Below are 24,561 nucleotides of genomic sequence, written 5' to 3'. Positions count from 1 at the left end.
AGTACCGATCTGGTCTCTACGTTCAGACACTGCTCCAGTGAGTACCGGTCTGGTCTCTACGTTCAGACACTGCTCCAGTGAGTACCGATCTGGTCTCTACGTTCAGACACTGCTCCAGTGAGTACCGGTCTGGTCTCTACGTTCAGACACTGCTCCAGTGAGTACCGGTCTGGTCTCTACGTTCAGACACTGCTCCAGTTAGTACCGACCTGGTCTCTACATTCAGACACTGCTCCAGTGAGTACCGACCTGGTCTCTACGTTCAGACACTGCTCCAGTGAGTACCGACCTGGTCTCTACGTTCAGACACTGCTCCAGTGAGTACCGACCTGGTCTCTACATTCAGACACTGCTCCAGTGAGTACCGACCTGGTCTCTACGTTCAGACACTGCTCCAGTGAGTACCGACCTGGTCTCTACGTTCAGACACTGCTCCAGTGAGTACCGGCCTGGTCTCTACATTCAGACACTGCTCTAGTGAGTACTGAGACTGCTCCAGTGAGTACCGGCCTGGTCTCTACATTCAGACACTGCTCCAGTGAGTACCGACCTGGTCTCTACGTTCCTACACTGCTCCAGTGAGTATCGACCTGGTCTCTACGTTCAGACACTGCTCTAGTGAGTACCGACCTGGTCTCTACGTTCAGACACTGCTCCAGTGAGTACCGACCTGGTCTCTACGTTCAGACACTGCTCTAGTGAGTACCGACCTGGTCTCTACGTTCAGACACTGCTCCAGTGAGTACCGACCTGGTCTCTACGTTCCTACACTGCTCCAGTGAGTACCGACCTGGTCTCTACGTTCAGACACTGCTCCAGTGAGTACCGACCTGGTCTCTACGTTCCTACACTGCTCCAGTGAGTACCGACCTGGTCTCTACGTTCAGACACTGCTCCAGTGAGTACCGGCCTGGTCTCTACGTTCCTACACTGCTCCAGTGAGTACCGACCTGGTCTCTACGTTCCTACACTGCTCCAGTGAGTACCGACCTGGTCTCTACGTTCCTACACTGCTCCAGTGAGTACCGGCCTGGTCTCTACATTCAGACACTGCTCCAGTGAGTACCGATCTGGTCTCTACATTCAGACACTGCTCCAGTGAGTACCGGCCTGGTCTCTACGTTCAGACACTGCTCCAGTGAGTACCGGCCTGGTCTCTACATTCAGACACTGCTCCAGTGAGTACCGGCCTGGTCTCTACGTTCCTACACTGCTCCAGTGAGTACCGGCCTGGTCTCTACGTTCCTACACTGCTCCAGTGAGTACCGGCCTGGTCTCTACGTTCAGACACTGCTCCAGTGAGTACCGGCCTGGTCTCTACGTTCAGACACTGCTCCAGTGAGTACCGGCCTGGTCTCTACGTTCCTACACTGCTCCAGTGAGTACCGGCCTGGTCTCTACGTTCAGACACTGCTCCAGTGAGTACCGGTCTGGTCTCTACGTTCCTACACTGCTCCAGTGAGTACCGGCCTGGTCTCTACGTTCAGACACTGCTCCAGTGAGTACCGGCCTGGTCTCTACGTTCAGACACTGCTCCAGTGAGTACCGACCTGGTCTCTACATTCAGACACTGCTCCAGTGAGTACCGGCCTGGTCTCTACGTTCAGACACTGCTCCAGTGAGTACCGATCTGGTCTCTACATTCAGACACTGCTCCAGTGAGTACCGGCCTGGTCTCTACGTTCCTACACTGCTCCAGTGAGTACCGGCCTGGTCTCTACGTTCCTACACTGCTCCAGTGAGTACCGGCCTGGTCTCTACGTTCAGACACTGCTCCAGTGAGTACCGGCCTGGTCTCTACGTTCAGACACTGCTCCAGTGAGTACCGGCCTGGTCTCTACGTTCCTACACTGCTCCAGTGAGTACCGGCCTGGTCTCTACGTTCCGACACTGCTCCAGTGAGTACCGGCCTGGTCTCTACGTTCCTACACTGCTCCAGTGAGTACCGACCTGGTCTCTACGTTCCTACACTGCTCCAGTGAGTACCGGCCTGGTCTCTACGTTCAGACACTGCTCCAGTGAGTACCGGCCTGGTCTCTACGTTCCTACACTGCTCCAGTGAGTACCGGCCTGGTCTCTACATTCAGACACTGCTCCAGTGAGTACCGATCTGGTCTCTACATTCAGACACTGCTCCAGTGAGTACCGGTCTGGTCTCTACGTTCAGACACTGCTCCAGTGAGTACCGACCTGGTCTCTACGTTCAGACACTGCTCCAGTGAGTACCGGTCTGGTCTCTACGTTCAGACACTGCTCCAGTGAGTACCGACCTGGTCTCTACGTTCAGACACTGCTCCAGTGAGTACCGACCTGGTCTCTACGTTCAGACACTGCTCCAGTGAGTACCGGTCTGGTCTCTACGTTCAGACACTGCTCCAGTGAGTACCGGCCTGGTCTCTACGTTCAGACACTGCTCCAGTGAGTATTGACCTGGTCTCTACGTTCAGACACTGCTCCAGTGAGTACCGACCTGGTCTCTACGTTCAGACACTGCTCCAGTGAGTATTGACCTGGTCTCTACGTTCAGACACTGCTCTAGTGAGTACCGACCTGGTCTCTACGTTCAGACACTGCTCCAGTGAGTACCGGTCTGGTCTCTACGTTCCTACACTGCTCCAGTGAGTACCGACCTGGTCTCTACATTCAGACACTGCTCCAGTGAGTACCGGCCTGGTCTCTACGTTCTACACTGCTCCAGTGAGTACCGGCCTGGTCTCTACGTTCCTACACTGCTCCAGTGAGTACCGGCCTGGTCTCTACATTCAGACACTGCTCCAGTGAGTACCGACCTGGTCTCTACATTCAGACACTGCTCCAGTGAGTACCGGTCTGGTCTCTACATTCAGACACTGCTCCAGTGAGTACCGACCTGGTCTCTACGTTCAGACACTGCTCCAGTGAGTATTGACCTGGTCTCTACGTTCAGACACTGCTCCAGTGAGTACCGACCTGGTCTCTACATTCAGACACTGCTCCAGTGAGTACCGGCCTGGTCTCTACATTCAGACACTGCTCCAGTGAGTATTGACCTGGTCTCTACATTCAGACACTGCTCCAGTTAGTACCGACCTGGTCTCCTCAGACACTGCTCCAGTGAGTACCGGCCTGGTCTCTACATTCAGACACTGCTCCAGTGAGTACCGATCTGGTCTCTACGTTCAGACACTGCTCTAGTGAGTACCGACCTGGTCTCTACGTTCAGACACTGCTCCAGTGAGTACCGACCTGGTCTCTACATTCAGACACTGCTCCAGTGAGTACCGGCCTGGTCTCTACGTTCCTACACTGCTCTAGTGAGTACTGAGACTGCTCCAGTGAGTACCTGCCTGTTTTCTAGATCGGTATGCACTGTACTACTCTTTTGTTGTAATGTTCCTTCAAGTGGTTCAGCTAGGTATTGTCACGGTCTAGAGAAAATGTTCAGCGACTCTTGAAGTTGAAGTTTCACTTCAGTAGTTCTTATTGGGTAGCAACAGTATTTTTCTTCCTTAGTACTAGCCTGGTCACCAGACCTGTAGCTTTGGTACTTAAGGGCGGACGGCTGGGTTACAGAGACCAAATGATTGGCGATCTCTCTCTGTTCTTCCTCTCTTCTCTATAGCCAAAGACAAGGGGGAGAAGAAGCTGTTTGGTTTTGCCTTCACACCACTGATGAGAGAGGACGGGACAACGCTATCAGACGAGAGTCACGAGCTCTTTGTGTACAAGGTTAGTCAGGAGGCTGTTCTTTCTGTCTTTTTGTCTCCATCACAATCTCTCTCTGTCTCTCTGTCCCCACCACAATCTGTCTCTCTATCTCCATCACAATACAAGGTTAGTCAGGAGGCTGTTCTCTCTGTCTTTTTGTCTCCATCACAATCTCTCTCTGTCTCTCTGTCCCCACCACAATCTGTCTCTCTATCTCCATCACAATCTGTCTATCTCTCTGTCTCTCGGTCTCTCTGTCCCCACCACAATCTGTCTCTGTATCTCCATCACAATCTGTCACAATCAGTTATGACATAGTCTGTCCTCTCAGGCCAGTTTTTGTTTGCGGTTTCATTTGCCAGGCTATGATCACTAATTCTGTGAATAGGTACTTCTTTGTTTGGGGTCTTCTTCACAGGTTAAGTATTCAGCTAAAGTGAAGTCCGGTAGCATTCCATCTTTCTCTGATCTACAACCTGATCTCTATCTCCATCTCTGTTCCTGTCTTTCTCTCTCTCTCTCTCTCTCTCTCTCTCTCTCTCTCTCTCTCTCTCTTTCTCTCTGTCTCTGTCTCTGTTTCTGTCTTTCTGTCTGTCTGTCTGTCTGTCTGTCTGTCTGTCTCTCTCTGTTTCTGTCTTTCTTTCTTTCTTTCTTTCTTTCTTTCTTTCTTTCTTTCTTTCTTTCTTTCTTTCTTTCTTTCTTTCTTTCTTTCTTTCTTTCTTTCTTTCTTTCTCTCTCTCTCTCTCTCTCTCTGTCTCTCTGTCTGTCTTCTCTCTCTCTCTGTCTCTCTCTCTCTCTGTTCCTGTCTTTCTCTCTGTTCCTGTCTTTCTCTCTGTCTCCTTCCTTCCTTCCTTCCTTCCTTCCTTCCTTCCTTCCTTCCTTCCTTCCTTCCTTCCTTCCTTCCTTCCTTCCTTCCTTCCTTCCTTCCTTCCTTCCTTCCTTCCTTCCTTCCTTCCTTCCTTCCTTCCTTCCTTCCTTCCTTCCTTCCTTCCCTCCCTCCCTCCCTCCCTCCCTCCCTCCCTCCCTCCCTCCCTCCCTCCCTCCCTCCCTCTCTCTCTCTCTCCCTCTCTCCAGTGTGATGAGAATGCTACGTTCAGTAACCACGCGTTGTACCTGGGTCTGCCCTGCTGTAAGGAGGACTTCAACGGCTGTCCCAACATCCCCTCCAGCCTCATCTTCCAACGCAGCACCAAGGAGACCCTCTGGATCTCCACACAGCTCTCCTCCACCAAGCTCACACAGAATGGTAGGTCTCTTCTCCTCCACCAAGCTCACACAGAATGGTAGGTCTCTTCTCCTCCACCAAGCTCACACAGAATGGTAGGTCTCTTCTCCTCCACCAAGCTCACACAGAATGGTAGGTCTCTTCTCCTCCACCAAGCTCACACAGAATGGTAGGTCTCTTCTCCTCCACCAAGCTCACACAGAATGGTAGGTCTCTTCTCCTCCACCAAGCTCACACAGAATGGTAGGTCTCTTCTCCTCCACCAAGCTCACACAGAATGGTAGGTCTCTTCTCCTCCACCAAGCTCACACAGAATGGTAGGTCTCTTCTCCTCCACCAAGCTCACACAGAATGGTAGGTCTCTTCTCCTCCACCAAGCTCACACAGAATGGTAGGTCTCTTCTCCTCCACCAAGCTCACACAGAATGGTAGGTCTCTTCTCCTCCACCAAGCTCACACAGAATGGTAGGTCTCTTCTCCTCCCCTCCCCTCTATTCCTCTACTCTCCCCTCCTCTCCTCCCCTCTCCTCTCTCCTCTCCTCTCCTCTCCTCCTCTCCTCTCCTCTCTCCTCTCGTCTCCTCTCGTCTCCTCTCCTCTCCTCTCTCTCCTCTCTATTCCTCTCCTCTCCTCTCCTCTCCTTTCCCCTGCTCTCCTCTCCTACCCTACCCTCTCCTCTCCTCTCCTCTCCTCACCCCTCCCCTGCTCTCCTCTCCTACCCTCTCCTACCCTACCCTACCCTACCCTCTCCTCTCCTCTCCCCACCATTTTGTCAGCCAAGTTGATCTTGATCTAATTTCGATTTTTGTTAGATTCCAATTCCGATTCTGATTCCGTTTTTTGATTCCCAGTGGACCTGCTTGCGTTGTTGAAGTGGAAGGCCCACCCTGACAGAGTGATGGACATCATGGGGAGACTACGTCACGTCAGTGGAGAGGAGATCGTCAAGGTCAGACATACTTACTAATACACCTTTTACCATGTACACGATCTATGGTGATCTAACAAAACAACAACAACCACATGTTCAATCTTACAGTTTCTTCAAGACATCTTGGACACCCTGTTTTCCATCCTGGATGACAACACTGACAAGTACGGTCCCCTGGTGTTCCAGTCACTGGTGAGAAACCTCTTCAAATGGACTGTAATGTTTTACGTAATGTGTGTGTGTGTGTGTGTGTCTCTGAGCACGCTCATGACCCTGATCGTTATTGTGAGCTAGGTGAGTGTATTCCTGCGTGACACGACTCTCGGCGTCTTCCTGTCCAGCACAGTGATCATCTGCTGCTACAGATCACCTCCAGAGTCGTGCATCACCTGACCTGAGTCATGCATCACCTGACCTGTGTCGGCCTCTTACTCCTCCTCGGTAATAACAGATATTGTGTCTCAAATGGCACCCTACGTAGTGCACTACTTTAGACCAGGTTTTCACAGGGCTCTAGTAAAACGTAGTGCACTACTTTAGACCAGGGCTCATAGGGCTCTAGTAAAAAGTAGTGCACTACTTTAGACCAGGGTTCCATAGGGCTCTAGTAAAAAGTAGTGCACTACTTTAGACCAGGGCTCATAGGGCTCTAGTAAAAAGTAGTGCGCTACTTTAGACCAGGGTTCCATAGGGCTCTAGTAAAAAGTAGTGCGCTACTTTAGATCAGGGTTCCATAGGGCTCTAGTAAAAAGTAGTGCACTGTACATGTGTAGGATCGTGCAACAGAGGGTAGTGCGTACGGCACAGTACATCACCGGGGCCAAGCTTCCTGCCCTCCAGGACCTCTATACCAGGCGGTGTCAGAGGAAGACCCTAAAAATTGTCAAAGACTCCAGCCTCCATCCCTGCTACCGCATGGCACTGCAGGAAATGCTTGACATAAATAAGTTCACTGAAAACCCACACTAACATACTGTTACTGACATACTGTTACTGCACTTTTCATGTAGCTTACTTTTGTCCAGCTAATAGCCTAACCACCGATCAAGCAACATTATGGACCAAACGTTCAAATCCTGTCGCAGCAGGATTATTTCGCTGCGACAATAATGGTCCAAATTAAGATCCTACACTTGTATAGGGAATATGGTGGTGTCAGTGTGTCCCAGCTGGCCCAGAGCCAGTGATTATTAGGAACTCTCTCTCAGCCAGCTGCCTTTGCAGGGCCATATGGGTGGGCTCACTGCTCAGAGGAACAGTATGTATTGATGGGTGGGCTCACTGCTCAGAGGAAACATTCTGTATTGATGGGTGGGCTCACTGCTCAGAGGAACAGTCTGTATTGATGGGTGGGCTCACTGCTCAGAGGAACAGTCTGTATTGATGGGTGGGCTCACTGCTCAGAGGAACAGTCTGTATTGATGGGTGGGCTCACTGCTCAGAGGAACCGTCTGTATTCATGGTTGGGCTCACTGCTCAGAGGAACAGTCTTTATTGATGGGTGGGCTCACTGCTCAGATGAACAGTCTGTATTGATGGGTGGGCTCACTGCTCAGAGGAACAGTCTGTATTGATGGGTGGGCTCACTGCTCAGAGGAACAGTCTGTATTGATGGGTGGGCTCACTGCTCAGAGGAACAGTCTGTATTGATGGGTGGGCTCACTGCTCAGAGGAACAGTCTGTATTGATGGGTGGGCTCACTGCTCAGAGGAACAGTCTGTATTGATGGGTGGGCTCACTGCTCAGAGGAACAGTCTGTATTGATGGGTGGGCTCACTGCTCAGAGGAACAGTCTGTATTGATGGGTAGGCTCACTGCTCAGAGGAACAGTCTGTATTGATGGGTGGGCTCACTGCTCAGAGGAACAGTCTGTATTGATGGGTGGGCTCACTGCTCAGAGGAACAGTCTGTATGATGGGTGGGCTCACTGCTCAGAGGAACAGTCTGTATTCATGGGTGGGCTCACTGCTCAGAGGAACAGTCTGTATTGATGGGTGGGCTCACTGCTCACAGAAGAGGCAGGGTACATTTAAAATGGCACCCTATTCCCTATTAATGCACTATCTTCGACTAGAAAAGTAGTGGTCCATATTGGGAATATGATGCCTTTTTGGACTTACCATGGCTCTTCTGTGAGGCTCAACAAGCCTGGTCAAAAGTAGTGCGCTATTTTAAGGGAATAGGGTGCCATGTTGGGCTTACCCCAGTGTACCCTCATCTCAGCCTGGTAATAAGCTATAGAAAGGACCCCAGAGTGGAGTTACTCACTGAACCTGGTGATGGGCGTCCAGACATCACATGTTTAACTAGAGATCACATGTTTAACCAGAGAGCACATGTTTAACCAGAGATCACATGTTTAACCAGAGATCACATGTTTAACCAGAGATCACATGTTTAACTAGAGATCACATGTTTAACTAGAGATCACATGTTTAACCAGAGATCACATGTTTATCCAGAGATCACATGTTTAACTAGAGATCACATGTTTAACTAGAGATCACATGTTTAACTAGAGATCACATGTTTAACCAGAGATCACATGTTTAACCAGAGAGCACATGTTTAACCAGAGATCACATGTTTAACTAGAGATCACATGTTTAACCAGAGATCACATGTTTAACCAGAGATCACATGTTTAACCAGAGATCACATGTTTAACTAGAGACCACATGTTTAACCAGAGATCACATGTTTAACCAGAGATCACATGTTTAACTAGAGATCACATGTTTAACCAGAGATCACATGTTTAACCAGAGATCACATGTTTAACCAGAGATCACATGTTTATCCAGAGATCACATGTTTATCCAGAGATCACATGTTTAACCAGAGATCACATGTTTAACCAGAGATCACATGTTTAACCAGAGATCACATCTTTAACTAGAGATCCCATGTTTAACCAGAGATCACATGTTTAACTAGAGATCACATGTTTAACTAGAGATCACATGTTTAACCAGAGATCACATGTTTATCCAGAGATCACATGTTTAACTAGAGATCACATGTTTAACTAGAGATCACATGTTTAACTAGAGATCACATGTTTAACCAGAGAGCACATGTTTAACCAGAGATCACATGTTTAACTAGAGATCACATGTTTAACTAGAGATCACATGTTTAACCAGAGATCACATGTTTAACCAGAGATCACATGTTTAACCAGAGATCACATGTTTAACTAGAGATCACATGTTTAACCAGAGATCACATGTTTATCCAGACATCACATGTTTAACCAGAGATCACATGTTTAACCAGAGAGCACATGTTTAACCAGAGATCACATGTTTAACCAGAGATCACATGTTTAACTAGAGATCACATGTTTAACTAGAGATCACATGTTTAACCAGAGATCACATGTTTAACCAGAGATCACATGTTTAACTAGAGATCACATGTTTGACTAGAGATCACATGTTTGACTAGAGATCACATGTTTAACCAGAGATCACATGTTTAACCAGAGATCACATGTTTAACCAGAGATCACATGTTTAACCAGAGATCACATGTTTAACTAGAGATCACATGTTTGACTAGAGATCACATGTTTAACCAGAGATCACATGTTTAACCAGAGATCACATGTTTAACCAGAGATCACATGTTTGACTAGAGATCACATGTTTGACTAGAGATCACATGTTTAACCAGAGATCACATGTTTGACTAGAGATCACATGTTTAACCAGAGATCACATGTTTAACCAGAGATCACATGTTTAACCAGAGATCACATGTTTAACCAGAGATCACATGTTTAACTAGAGATCACATGTTTGACTAGAGATCACATGTTTAACCAGAGATCACATGTTTAACCAGAGATCACATGTTTAACCAGAGATCACATGTTTGACTAGAGATCACATGTTTGACTAGAGATCACATGTTTAACCAGAGATCACATGTTTGACTAGAGATCACATGTTTGACTAGAGATCACATGTTTAACCAGAGATCACATGTTTAACTAGAGATCACATGTTTGACTAGAGAGCACATGTTTAACTAGAGATCACATGTTTGACTAGAGATCACATTTTTAACCAGAGATGCTTTTTGACTTGCCCTGAATATTTTTGTTGTTGTAAACATTTTTCTTTAAGGCTCCAGTGTTCCTAGGCTATAACACCCCTAAACAATAGACAGGTTCCACACTGAAAATATGCTAAAACGTTAGTTTGGTAAAGACAAAGAGCTAATTTCCATCAGAATCATTTAAACCATTAATGCCAAACAGATGCCCTGGACGTGGTTCAGCACCATGCAGGGTTCCACGTGGAATTGTTCATCCATTTAGAGAATTCCAAAGAACAGAAACTAAATCAAACGTCTGTATATCGAAAAGAAGACCGATTTTTAGTTTGAAACCTTGAAAGATTTGTCTTCAACGCGTCAAATGAAAAGAACTGTTCCTGAAGCGAGATGCACATCTCTTCACACTGGCAACATTTCTTCATTTGGAAAAAATATTCTGTTATATTTTATATAATGTTTTTTTTTTGCTATAAAATAGCTGTCATTGAAGCGACAAGTCCGACAACCGTTTGTCCCCTAATTCCAGGGCTCTTACCTTGAAGTCTACTCAGACCTCTATTCCTAACCGACTATCTCTCTCTCCTTCTCCTACTGGTGTTGTTCTTAACAGTCCTCCATTGTCAAGACTCCTAACTGACTATCTCTCTCTCCTTCTCCTCAGGTATTGTTCTTAACAGTCCTCCATTGTCAAGACTCCTAACTGACTATCTCTCTCTCCTTCTCCTCAGGTATTGTTCTTACAGTCCTCCATTGTCAAGACTCCTAACTGACTATCTCTCTCTCCTTCTCCTCAGGTATTGTTCTTAACAGTCCTCCATTGTCAAGACTCCTAACCGACTATCTCTCTCTCCTTCTCCTCAGGTATTGTTCTTACAGTCCTCCATTGTCAAGACTCCTAACTGACTATCTCTCTCTCCTTCTCCTCAGGTATTGTTCTTACAGTCCTCCATTGTCAAGACTCCTAACTGACTATCTCTCTCTCCTTCTCCTCAGGTATTGTTCTTACAGTCCTCCATTGTCAAGACTCCTAACCGACTATCTCTCTCTCCTTCTCCTCAGGTATTGTTCTTACAGTCCTCCATTGTCAAGACTCCTAACTGACTATCTCTCTCTCCTTCTCCTCAGGTATTGTTCTTACAGTCCTCCATTGTCAAGACTCCTAACTGACTATCTCTCTCTCCTTCTCCTCAGGTATTGTTCTTACAGTCCTCCATTGTCAAGACTCCTAACTGACTATCTCTCTCTCCTTCTCCTCAGGTATTGTTCTTACAGTCCTCCATTGTCAAGACTCCTAACTGACTATCTCTCTCTCCTTCTCCTCAGGTATTGTTCTTACAGTCCTCCATTGTCAAGACTCCTAACCGACTATCTCTCTCTCCTTCTCCTCAGGTATTGTTCTTTACAGTCCTCCATTGTCAAGACTCCTAACTGACTATCTCTCTCTCCTTCTCCTCAGGTATTGTTCTTACAGTCCTCCATTGTCAAGACTCCTAACTGACTATCTCTCTCTCCTTCTCCTCAGGTATTGTTCTTACAGTCCTCCATTGTCAAGACTCCTAACTGACTATCTCTCTCTCCTTCTCCTACTGGTGTTGTTCTTACAGTCCTCCATTGTCAAGACTCCTAACTGACTATCTCTCTCTCCTTCTCCTCAGGTATTGTTCTTAACAGTCCTCCATTGTCAAGACTCCTAACTGACTATCTCTCTCTCCTTCTCCTCGGGTTTTGTTCTTACAGTCCTCCATTGTCAAGACTCCTAACTGACTATCTCTCTCTCCTTCTCCTCAGGTTTTCATCATTAATCTGCTGAGGGACAGTAAGTACTATCACTTCTGCCCCGTCATGGACACTTACATCCAGAAGCACTTTGCTGGAGCGCTGGCGTACAAGTGAGTTTCCTTTGCAACGTCTGGTATTTCTTTTTTATTTTACCTTTATTTAACTAGGCAAGTCAGTTAAGAGCAAATTGTTATTTTCAATGACGGCCTAGGAACAGTGGGGTTAACTGGTCTAGGAACAGTGGGTTAACTGGTCTAGGAACAGTGGGGTTAACTGGTCTAGGAACAGTGGGGTTAACTGGTCTAGGAACAGTGGGTTAACTGGTCTAGGAACAGTGGGTTAACTGGTCTAGGAACAGTGGGTTAACTGGTCTAGGAACAGTGGGTTAACTGGTCTAGGAACAGTGGGTTAACTGGTCTAGGAACAGCAGGTTAACTGGTCTAGGAACAGTGGGTTAACTGGTCTAGGAACAGTGGGTTAACTGGTCTAGGAACAGTGGGTTAACTGGTCTAGGAACAGTGGGTTAACTGGTCTAGGAACAGTGGGTTAACTGGTCTAGGAACAGTGGGTTAACTGGTCTAGGAACAGTGGGTTAACTGGTCTAGGAACAGTGGGTTAACTGGTCTAGGAACAGTGGGTTAACTGGTCTAGGAACAGTGGGTTAACTGCCTGTTCAGGGGCAGAACAACAGAAAAATACTTTCTGAATGCACTGTACAAAATCAAGACCCCCTCACTTTTGCTGGTTTTGATGAAACGTCTTTGTCTCGTGCAGAGAGTTGATCCGCTGTCTGAAGTGGTACATGGACCGTTCTGCAGAGGTGGTGAGACAGAACCACATCCAGGAGGCCATGAGGGTAGGAGAACTCATGGGAATATGTTTTGAGTTAGGGGGGGGGGGGTGCTAAAAATGTCCTTGATCATGTATGTGACCAGAAAAAAAAGCTCTTGATTGTTCCCGGTAGTGAAAAAAATTGTACGGAAAAAAATTCATTACATTACCATTGAAATACCAGTACAGTGCAGTGTAAAATCTACAGTCAATATGGAATGTGTTTGGGCGAGAAGGACTACTCAGTAAATTAGTTGAATAAAATATGAATAAAAGCTTACTCATTGCTTTATATTTGTAAATGCTGCAATGCAATGTAAATGTTTCCTGTGTAAATAATAGATTCTATCCACATGATTTAAAAAAAAAATGGATGACTGTTTGTACCACCATACTGTCCTTAGAAAGCCTGTCTGTCTCCATCAATGTCTCATGGGTCCTTATGTCGATGTCTCTGTCCCTCCTCAATTCGTTATCTCTGAAAACTATCGTGATTGACTGAATATTGTTTCATTTATTTAAAAACGATCACAACTTTTTCTTTTTTTTCTGATAAAAATCACAGTAGACTGAAACCTCAACATGCTATTTAATATTTATCGTAATAAAAAATTAAATATTTCCGACATAAAGAAAGTCGTGCCCTTTTTGCACGTTGTTTATTAGAATCTTGATTTCCAGATCAAGAGCCCAAATCTAACCCTGGCACCCTGGATGTTCTCGTGGTCAAGTGGTGAAGAGGTTAGGTTGACGTGCGAGAGGTTTCAATCCAACCAGTTACACGTCTATGTCCTTATCTCCTCCACCCAGGCTCTGGAGTACCTGTTGAAGTTTATTATCCAGTCTCGTATCCTGTACTCCCGTGCTACCTGTGGTATGGAGGAAGAACAGTTCAGAGCCAGCATCCAGGAGCTCTTCTTGTCCATCCGCTTTGTCCTCAGTCTGGACAGCCGCGGTTCTGAGACGCTCGTTTTCACACAGGTCAGTGACCTAAACACACCCCAGAGGTCTAAACATTCTGACACACAGCAGGGTTTTTATTTTACCTTTATTTTACTAGGCAAGTCAGTTAAGAACAAATTCTTATTTTCAATGACGGCCTAGGAACGGTGGGTTAACTGCCTGTTCAAGGGCAGATTTGTTCCTTGTCAGCTCAGGGATTCGAACTTGCAACCTTTCGGTTACTAGTCCAACGCTCTAACCACTAGGCTACCCTGCCGCCCACTGCCGACCTACACTGACCCCACCCCCAGTGTAATAATAGAATGGTAATAGTAATAGCCAGTAGCCTTAGGCATGGCTAAATGTTGTTTAGATGCTAACCATTGTAATGTTCAGCCCCCATATCAAGATAGCTTATTTCTTATTTTGTGTTTGTTTGTTCCCGTCTGGAACTGTGCCGAAGTGTGACGACTTCATTCTTCCACCAGGACGAGGAAGTGAAGAGAGTCGATATGAAGATTCTGAGATTCAACAACATTATCCATTTATACCATCAATACGTCCTCCGTGACTTCACTGTTTACTCTCTTTTCAGCTCTGTGACTTCACTGTTTACTCTCTTTTCAGCTCCGTGACTTCACTGTTTACTCTCTTTTCAGCTCTGCAGCTGAAAAAATATATATATAAAATATACACTAGTTCGTAGAATCCTTTTTCTATTTGAATTTCTTTACAATCTAAAGTAGTTAGAATCCCTTTGCCACAGTATTTCAGTTGCTTTAATTAGTCTAATTGTCTCTATCTTCTTTATCTGCCTCCTTTGCCCCTGCTTTGTGTACTACATATGTTACCTCCTTCTCCTGTCCCCTTCCTCTGGGACCCTCTCTGTCCCCTGACTGTCCTGTCCCCCCCTGACTCCTCAGGTCCCCCAGCCTAACTCTGGACAGGGACAGCCCCCAGGCCCCATCAGCTGTACTCAGGCCTGGAGCTCCAACGCTCCTCGCCCCTCTCCTCTCTCAGTAAGTCGCTGTAGCCTTGTACAATGGGGGTCCTCTGCCAAGTTCCGCCCGCCCACTCTGGCATCAAGCACCTCCCAACCAACCAGCCTCCCAACCTCCCTACCAACCAACCACCCAACCTCCCAACCAACCAGCCTCCCAACCTCCCTACCAACCTCCCTACCAACCAGCCTCCCAACCTCCCTACCAACCTCCCTACCAACCAGCCTCCCAACCTCCCTACCAACCAGCCTCCCAACCTCCCTACCAACCAGCCTCCCAACCTACCAACCAGCCTCCCAACCTCCCTACCAACCAACCACCAACCAGCCTCCCAACCACCTAACCAACCAGCCTCCCAACCTCCCTACCAACCAACCTCCCTACCAACCAGCCTCCCAACCTCCCTACCAACCAACCTCCCTACCAACCAGCCTCCCAACCTCCCTACCAACCAACCACCAACCCCTTTTATAAACAGCAAGATACTCAAACATCCACCCTGTAAGCTGTGCGCAGAAGAAATATCAGTCGGCGCAGAGAAGCACATCGTTTCTCTTTGCTTATTTGAGCTGTAATTGCCATAATATGGACTTGGTATTTTACCAAATAGGGCTATCTTCTATATACCAACCCTACCTTGTCACAACACAACTGATTTGCTCAAATTCCACAAATTAACAAAGCACACCTGTTAATTGCAATACATTCTAGGTGGCTACCTCATGAAGCTGGTTGAGAGAAGGCCAAGAGTGTGCAAAGCTGTCATCAAGGCAAAGGGTGGCTACTTTGAAGAATCTCAAATATAAAATATATTTTGATATTTTTAACACTTTTTTGGTTACTACATAATTCCATATGTGTTATTTCATAGTGCTGATGTCTTCCCTGTTATTCTACAATATTGAAAATAGTACAAATAAAGAAAAACCTTTGAATGAGTAGGTGTTCTAAAACTTTTGACCGCGTAGTGTATACATACAGTGGTTCCTCCTTCTGAAACTTGCGAGTTTACCCAGCGGGACTTAGAGATAATTTGTGGTTTAGTACGGTACCCTGCGTCACTACTTCATTGCTCCAGACCACCACAAGGGGGTGTTAGAGGACTGAGTATGCTTTTGGGTCCTACTGTGTCTCTAACTGACAATGAACGAGCGACATAAACCCAAATAGAAACTGATAATTGTGCACAACTACAGTGTTACTTACTGAAACTGTTGTTATACTGAGGTTTTTGTTAGTTTATTTTGTTATATTTATTTTGCTCTTACTGTAGTACTGTAGACCACTCCAAATCACACCCTGACCCTACTGTAGTACACAACACCCAACCCAAATCACACCCTGACCCTACTGTAGTACACAACACCCAACCCAAATCACACCCTGAACCTACTGTAGTACACAACACCCAACCCAAATCACACCCTGACCCTACTGTAGTACACAATACCCAACCCAAATCACACCCTGACCCTACTGTAGTACACAACACCCAACCCAAATCACACCCTGACCCTACTGTAGTACACAACACCCAACCCAAATCACACCCTGACCCTACTGTAGTACACAACACCCAACCCAAATCACACCCTGACCCTACTGTAGTACACAACACCCAACCCAAATCACACCCTGACCCTACTGTAGTACACAATACCCAACCCAAATCACACCCTGACACTACTGTAGTACACAATACCCAACCCAAATCACACCCTGACCCTACTGTAGTACACAACACCCAACCCAAATCACACCCTGACCCTACTGTAGTACACAATACCCAACCCAAATCACACCCTGACCCTACTGTAGTACACAACACCCAACCCAAATCACACCCTGACCCTACTGTAGTACACAATACCCAACCCAAATCACACCCTGACCCTACTGTAGTACACAATACCCAACCCAAATCACACCCTGACCCTACTGTAGTACACAACACCCAACCCAAATCACACCCTGACCCTACTGTAGTACACAACACCCAACCCAAATCACACCCTGACCCTACTGTAGTACACAACACCCAACCCAAATCACACCCTGACCCTACTGTAGTACACAATACCCAACCCAAATCACACCCTGACCCTACTGTAGTACACAATACCCAACCCAAATCACACCCTGACCCTACTGTAGTACACAATACCCAACCCAAATCACACCCTGACCCTACTGTAGTACACAACACCCAACCCAAATCACACCCTGACCCTACTGTAGTACACAATACCCAACCCAAATCACACCCTGACCCTACTGTAGTACACAATACCCAACCCAAATCACACCCTGACCCTACTGTAGTACACAATACCCAACCCAAATCACACCCTGACCCTACTGTAGTACACAATACCCAACCCAAATCACACCCTGACCCTACTGTAGTACACAATACCCAACCCAAATCACACCCTGACCCTACTGTAGTACACAATACCCAACCCAAATCACACCCTGACACTACTGTAGTACACAATACCCAACCCAAATCACACCCTGACCCTACTGTAGTACACAATACCCAACCCAAATCACACCCTAACCCTACTGTAGTACACAATACCCAACCCAAATCACACCCTGACCCTACTGTAGTACACACTACCCAACCCAAATCACACCCTGACCCTACTGTAGTACACAATACCCAACCCAAATCACACCCTGACCCTACTGTAGTACACAATACCCAACCCAAATCACACCCTGACACTACTGTAGTACACAATACCCAACCCAAATCACACCCTGACCCTACTGTAGTACACAATACCCAACCCAAATCACACCCTGACCCTACTGTAGTACACAATACCCAACCCAAATCACACCCTGACCCTACTGTAGTACACAATACCCAACCCAAATCACACCCTGACCCTACTGTAGTACACAATACCCAACCCAAATCACACCCTGACCCTACTGTAGTACACAACACCCAACCCAAATCACACCCTGACCCTACTGTAGTACACAATACCCAACCCAAATCACACCGTGACCCTACTGTAGTACACAACACCCAACCCAAATCACACCCTGACCCTACTGTAGTACACAATACCCAACCCAAATCACACCCTGACCCTACTGTAGTACACAATACCCAACCCAAATCACACCCTGACCCTACTGTAGTACACAATACCCAACCCAAATCACACCCTGGCCCTACTGTAGTACACAATACCCAACCCAAATCACACCGTGACCCTACTGTAGTACACAACACCCAACCCAAATCACACCCTGACCCTACTGTAATACACAATACCCAACCGAAATCACACCCTAACCCTACTGTAGTACACAATACCCAACCCAAATCACACCCTGACCCTACTGTAGTACACAATACCCAACCCAAATCACACCCTGACCCTACTGTAGTACACAACACCCAACCCAAATCACACCCTGACCCTACTGTAGTACACAATACCCAACCCAAATCACACCCTGACCCTACTGTAGTACACAATACCCAACCCAAATCACACCCTGACCCTACTGTAGTACACAATACCCAACCCAAATCACACCCTGACCCTACTGTAGTACACAACACCCAACCCAAATCACACCCTGACCCTACTGTAGTACACAATACCCAACCCAAATCACACCCTGACCCTACTGTAGTACAAAATACCCAACCCAAATCACACCCTGACCCTACTGTAGTACACAATACCCAACCCAAATCACACCCTGACCCTACTGTAGTACACAATACCCAACCCAAATCACACCCTGACCCTACTGTAGTACACAATACCCAACCCAAATCACACCCTGACCCTACTGTAGTACACAATACCCAACCCAAATCACACCCTGACACTACTGTAGTACACAATACCCAACCCAAATCACACCCTGACCCTACTGTAGTACACAATACCCAACCCAAATCACACCCTAACCCTACTGTAGTACACAATACCCAACCCAAATCACACCCTGACCCTACTGTAGTACACAATACCCAACCCAAATCACACCCTGACCCTACTGTAGTACACAATACCCAACCCAAATCACACCCTGACCCTACTGTAGTACACAATACCCAACCCAAATCACACCCTGACACTACTGTAGTACACAATACCCAACCCAAATCACACCCTGACCCTACTGTAGTACACAATACCCAACCCAAATCACACCCTGACCCTACTGTAGTACACAATACCCAACCCAAATCACACCCTGACCCTACTGTAGTACACAATACCCAACCCAAATCACACCCTGACCCTACTGTAGTACACAATACCCAACCCAAATCACACCCTGACCCTACTGTAGTACACAACACCCAACCCAAATCACACCCTGACCCTACTGTAGTACACAATACCCAACCCAAATCACACCGTGACCCTACTGTAGTACACAACACCCAACCCAAATCACACCCTGACCCTACTGTAGTACACAATACCCAACCCAAATCACACCCTGACCCTACTGTAGTACACAATACCCAACCCAAATCACACCCTGACCCTACTGTAGTACACAATACCCAACCCAAATCACACCCTGGCCCTACTGTAGTACACAATACCCAACCCAAATCACACCGTGACCCTACTGTAGTACACAACACCCAACCCAAATCACACCCTGACCCTACTGTAGTACACAATACCCAACCGAAATCACACCCTAACCCTACTGTAGTACACAATACCCAACCCAAATCACACCCTGACCCTACTGTAGTACACAACACCCAACCCAAATCACACCCTGACCCTACTGTAGTACACAACACCCAACCCAAATCACACCCTGACCCTACTGTAGTACACAATACCCAACCCAAATCACACCCTAACCCTACTGTAGTACACAATACCCAACCCAAATCACACCCTGACCCTACTGTAGTACACAACACCCAACCCAAATCACACCCTGACCCTACTGTAGTACACAATACCCAACCCAAATCACACCCTAACCCTACTGTAGTACACAACACCCAACCCAAATCACACCCTGACCCTACTGTAGTACACAATACCCAACCCAAATCACATCCTAACCCTACTGTAGTACACAACACCCAACCCAAATCACACCCTGGCCCTACTGTAGTACACAATACCCAACCCAAATCACACCCTGACCCTACTGTAGTACACAATACCCAACCCAAATCACATCCTAACCCTACTGTAGTACACAACACCCAACCCAAATCACACCCTGGCCCTACTGTAGTACACAATACCCAACCCAAATCACATCCTAACCCTACTGTAGTACACAACACCCAACCCAAATCACACCCTGACCCTACTGTAGTACACAACACCCAACCCAAATCACACCCTGACCCTACTGTAGTACACAACACCCAACCCAAATCACACCGTGACCCTACTGTAGTACACAACACCCAACCCAAATCACACCCTGACCCTACTGTAGTACACAACACCCAACCCAAATCACACCCTGACCCTACTGTAGTACACAATACCCAACCCAAATCACACCCTGACCCTACTGTAGTACACAACACCCAACCCAAATCACACCCTGACCCTACTGTAGTACACAACACCCAACCCAAATCACACCCTGACCCTACTGTAGTACACAATACCCAACCCAAATCACACCCTGACACTACTGTAGTACACAATACCCAACCCAAATCACACCCTGACCCTACTGTAGTACACAATACCCAACCCAAATCACACCCTGACCCTACTGTAGTACACAATACCCAACCCAAATCACACCCTGACCCTACTGTAGTACACAATACCCAACCCAAATCACACCCTGACCCTACTGTAGTACACAATACCCAACCCAAATCACACCCTGACCCTACTGTAGTACACAATACCCAACCCAAATCACACCCTGACACTACTGTAGTACACAATACCCAACCCAAATCACACCCTGACCCTACTGTAGTACACAATACCCAACCCAAATCACACCCTGACCCTACTGTAGTACACAATACCCAACCCAAATCACACCCTGACCCTACTGTAGTACACAATACCCAACCCAAATCACACCCTGACCCTACTGTAGTACACAATACCCAACCCAAATCACACCCTGACCCTACTGTAGTACACAATACCCAACCCAAATCACACCCTGACCCTACTGTAGTACACAATACCCAACCCAAATCACACCCTGACCCTACTGTAGTACACAATACCCAACCCAAATCACACCCTGACCCTACTGTAGTACACAATACCCAACCCAAATCACACCCTGACCCTACTGTAGTACACAATACCCAACCCACATAGAGACATACAAAGGATCTCTAAGGGCGCGACATTCTCGCTCATTTGACATGATTCTCCAAAATATTTAAGGGGCATTGCACTAATAATGACGCTGACAAGGGAAACGTTCCCGTTGTTCTGTTCTTAGTGCCAGTCTGCACGTTTCATACTAAAACAATGTAACTTAGAATGGCATCTTTAATTAATTAATTAATAAAATAGTGATAAAAATACTCTTTCAAAATGCCGATGTTGATTTAGTTATGGATCAATAACAAATTACTGTGGGAATAACTATCACTGAGTTACAGCAATATCCTCCAATCCTCCAATATATGTAATTATTGGCGAAGAGTCACGTCATATTATTAGATATACTGATGGTTTACTGTAGGCGACATGAGTCTCACTAGTGTTGAGTAATGTGCTGTTAAAAGTGGTGTAGGTCTTATTTGTTTAAAGAGCATATTTAAGTTAGAAGCAATAGGATCTGAAGCAATAGTCTACCCGCTGTGGTCAACTATTTCAGCCCCATTTAGCCCTGCTCTGAGACAAGCATGGGGGCTGGTCTTGATAAATCAATGAGGTTTTTATTTTCACTGAATCTCCGTTTGGGTATTGGTTAGACTACAATTAGGGTGTAGAAATGTTGTGCTCTTAGTGTAACCTTAATTTTCCAAATCCTCTTTCAAAATGCAGATGTTAATTTAACTCACTCTAGGTTAAATGAAAACGAAATCTCCAAAATATTGCATTTCTAGCCATCTAAAAAAGAAAAGTGAGACAGGTAAAGAGCTTTTTTTTGTCTTAAAGGGGCAGTGTTGTATTTTGAGACCAGATTGGATAAGCTAAGTAGCCAATAGGCAGAGGGTATTTGTCTGATTCTCTGTAATAATGGTACGGGAATAATGATGCATTTTATTTTGTAAAAGGGTTTCTTGCATCGAACAACACAACAACATGTTCAGACACCTGATTAATGCAAAGACGTTTTTTTCAAAAGTCTCATAGAATGTAGGTCTACATTGAACACCACTCATTGGCTGCTACTGTAGGCTGAGTGATAGAACAGCTGTTTCCATGTTAAAATGTTATGGGATGCATTTCCGCCGTTGTTTTTTATGGTAGGCCACTCTGGTACAATGTTCAAATTTGCACTCAGCAGACCTGAAATTTGCTCAGTGCCCAGAAACTTTAGAGGGAACATTGCTCCTACCTCCTCTCAACCAATCCACCTACCCCTTCCCAAATGACCAACCCCTTTTAAAAACAACCAATCCTCCTACCCATTCCCAAATAACCAACCCCTTTTACAATCAACCCCTCAAACAACTCACCAACCAATCTCCCAACCAACTCACCAATCAATCTCCCAACCAACTCACCAACCAATCTCTCAACCAACTCACCAATAAATCTCCCAACCAACTCACCAATCAATCTCCCAACCAACTCACCAATCAATCTCCCAACCAACTCACCAATCACTCTCCCAACCAACTCACCAATCAATCTCCCAACCAACTCACCAATCAATCTCCCAACCAACTCACCAATCAATCTCCCAACCAACTCACCAATCAATCTCCCAACCAACTCACCAATCAATCTCCCAACCAACTCACCAATCAATCTCCCAACCAACTCACCAATCAATCTCCCAACCAACTCACCAATCAATCTCCCAACCAACTCACCAATCAATCTCCCAACCAACTCACCAATCAATCTCCCAACCAACTCACCAATCAATCTCCCAAACAACTCACCAATCAATCTCCCAACCAACTCACCAACCAATCTCCCAACCAACTCACCAATCAATCTCCCAACCAACTCACCAATCAATCTCCCAAACAACTCACCAATCAATCTCCCAACCAACTCACCAATCAATCTCCCAAACAACTCACCAATCAATCTCCCAAACAACTCACCAATCAATCTCCCAAACAACTCACCAATCAATCTCCCAAACAACTCACCAATCAATCTCCCAACCAACTCACCAACCAATCTCCCAACCAACTCACCAATCAATCTCCCAAACAACTCACCAATCAATCTCCCAAACAACTCACCAATCAATCTCCCAACCAACTCACCAATCAATCTCCCAACCAATCTCCCAACCAACTCACCAATCAATCTCCCAACCAATCTCCCAACCAACTCACCAATCAATCTCCCAACCAATCTCCCAACCAACTCACCAATCAATCTCCCAACCAATCTCCCAACCAACTCACCAATCAATCTCCCAACCAACTCACCAACCAATCTCCCAACCAACTCACCAACCAATCTCCCAACCAACTCACCAACCAATCTCCCAACCAACTCACCAACCAATCTCCCAACCAACTCACCAATCAATCTCCCAACCAACTCACCAATAAATCTCCCAACCAATCTCCCAACCAACTCACCAATCAATCTCCCAACCAACTCACCAACCAATCTCCCAACCAACTCACCAACCAATCTCCCAACCAACTCACCAACCAATCTCCCAACCAACTCACCAACCAATCTCCCAACCAACTCACCAACCAATCTCCCAACCAACTCACCAACCAATCTCCCAACCAACTCACCAATCAATCTCCCAACCAACTCACCAATCAATCTCCCAACCAACTCACCAATCAATCTCCCAACCAATCTCCCAACCAACTCACCAATCAATCTCCCAACCAACTCACCAATCAATCTCCCAACCAACTCACCAACCAATCTCCCAACCAACTCACCAACCAATCTCCCAACCAACTCACCAATCAATCTCCCAACCAACTCACCAATCAATCTCCCAACCAACTCACCAATCAATCTCCCAACCAACTCACCAATCAATCTCCCAACCAACTCACCAATCAATCTCCCAACCAACTCACCAACCAATCTCCCAACCAACTCACCAACCAATCTCCCAACCAACTCACCAACCAATCTCCCAACCAACTCACCAATCAATCTCCCAACCAACTCACCAATCAATCTCCCAACCAACTCACCAATCAATCTCCCAACCAACTCACCAATCAATCGCCCAACCAACTCACCAATCAATCTCCCAACCAACTCACCAATCAATCTCCCAACCAACTCACCAAGCAATCTCCCAACCAACTCACCAATCAATCTCCCAACCAACTCACCAATCAATCTCCCAAACAACTCACCAATCAATCTCCCAACCAACTCACCAACCAATCTCCCAACCAACTCACCAATCAATCTCCCAACCAACTCACCAATCAATCTCCCAACCAACTCACCAACCAATCTCCCAACCAACTCACCAATCAATCTCCCAACCAACTCACCAACCAATCTCCCAACCAACTCACCAACCAATCTCCCAACCATTTCATCAATCCAAACAGAATGAAACCTTGTAAATGTATGTGGTTTGCCTCCTGTGTTTTGTTTAACCTGACAAACTCTTTTCCTAATCTTGCATCATCATGTCATGTCTTCCCACGAGCCATGACTCTGTGTAATGACTCTGTGTAATGACTCTATGTTATGACTCTGTGTAATGACTCTATGATATGACTCTGTGTAATGACTCTGTGATGCCTGGAGATCCTTGGAGATCCCCACCACTTTTGCAGGATTGTCTTTGTGTCATTTGGACTGTTGGGCCATAGGTTGATGTATGGTACCTAGGTGCAAGAGGATCAATATGAACGAGAAATGTCAAAAATCTATGAATGGGACATTTCTGATTTTTGACAGGTTATCCTTCCATTTCGATTAGTTTGTTGCTCCTTGGTACACTG

The 24,561-nt window shown here is 46.3% G+C and overlaps 1 protein-coding gene across 7 annotated transcripts in view; it reads left to right on the top strand.

The window, feature by feature from the left end:
* The window catches only part of LOC118389600 (dedicator of cytokinesis protein 3-like), a 454,681-nt gene that overhangs the window by 352,929 nt on the left and 77,191 nt on the right, over positions 1 to 24,561 (top strand). For 4 of the 7 annotated variants that reach the window (XM_052526210.1, XM_052526209.1, XM_052526212.1 and 1 more), the window contains exons 17-24: positions 3,602 to 3,708; positions 4,762 to 4,933; positions 5,762 to 5,859; positions 5,950 to 6,033; positions 11,695 to 11,795; positions 12,460 to 12,541; positions 13,327 to 13,497; positions 14,382 to 14,477. In XM_052526210.1, the coding sequence (XP_052382170.1) occupies positions 3,602 to 3,708; positions 4,762 to 4,933; positions 5,762 to 5,859; positions 5,950 to 6,033; positions 11,695 to 11,795; positions 12,460 to 12,541; positions 13,327 to 13,497; positions 14,382 to 14,477 (911 nt within the window). The remainder of the gene's footprint in view (positions 1 to 3,601; positions 3,709 to 4,761; positions 4,934 to 5,761; positions 5,860 to 5,949; positions 6,034 to 11,694; positions 11,796 to 12,459; positions 12,542 to 13,326; positions 13,498 to 14,381; positions 14,478 to 24,561) is intronic. The other 3 variants (XM_052526213.1, XM_052526214.1, XM_052526211.1) reach the window with 1 other exon arrangement.

The sequence above is a fragment of the Oncorhynchus keta genome, chromosome 10 (assembly GCF_023373465.1).
Source record: "Oncorhynchus keta strain PuntledgeMale-10-30-2019 chromosome 10, Oket_V2, whole genome shotgun sequence".
Classification (NCBI taxonomy): domain Eukaryota; kingdom Metazoa; phylum Chordata; class Actinopteri; order Salmoniformes; family Salmonidae; genus Oncorhynchus; species Oncorhynchus keta.
Note: the sequence above shows the minus strand (reverse complement) of the source record. Positions and strands in the feature narration are given on the sequence as shown.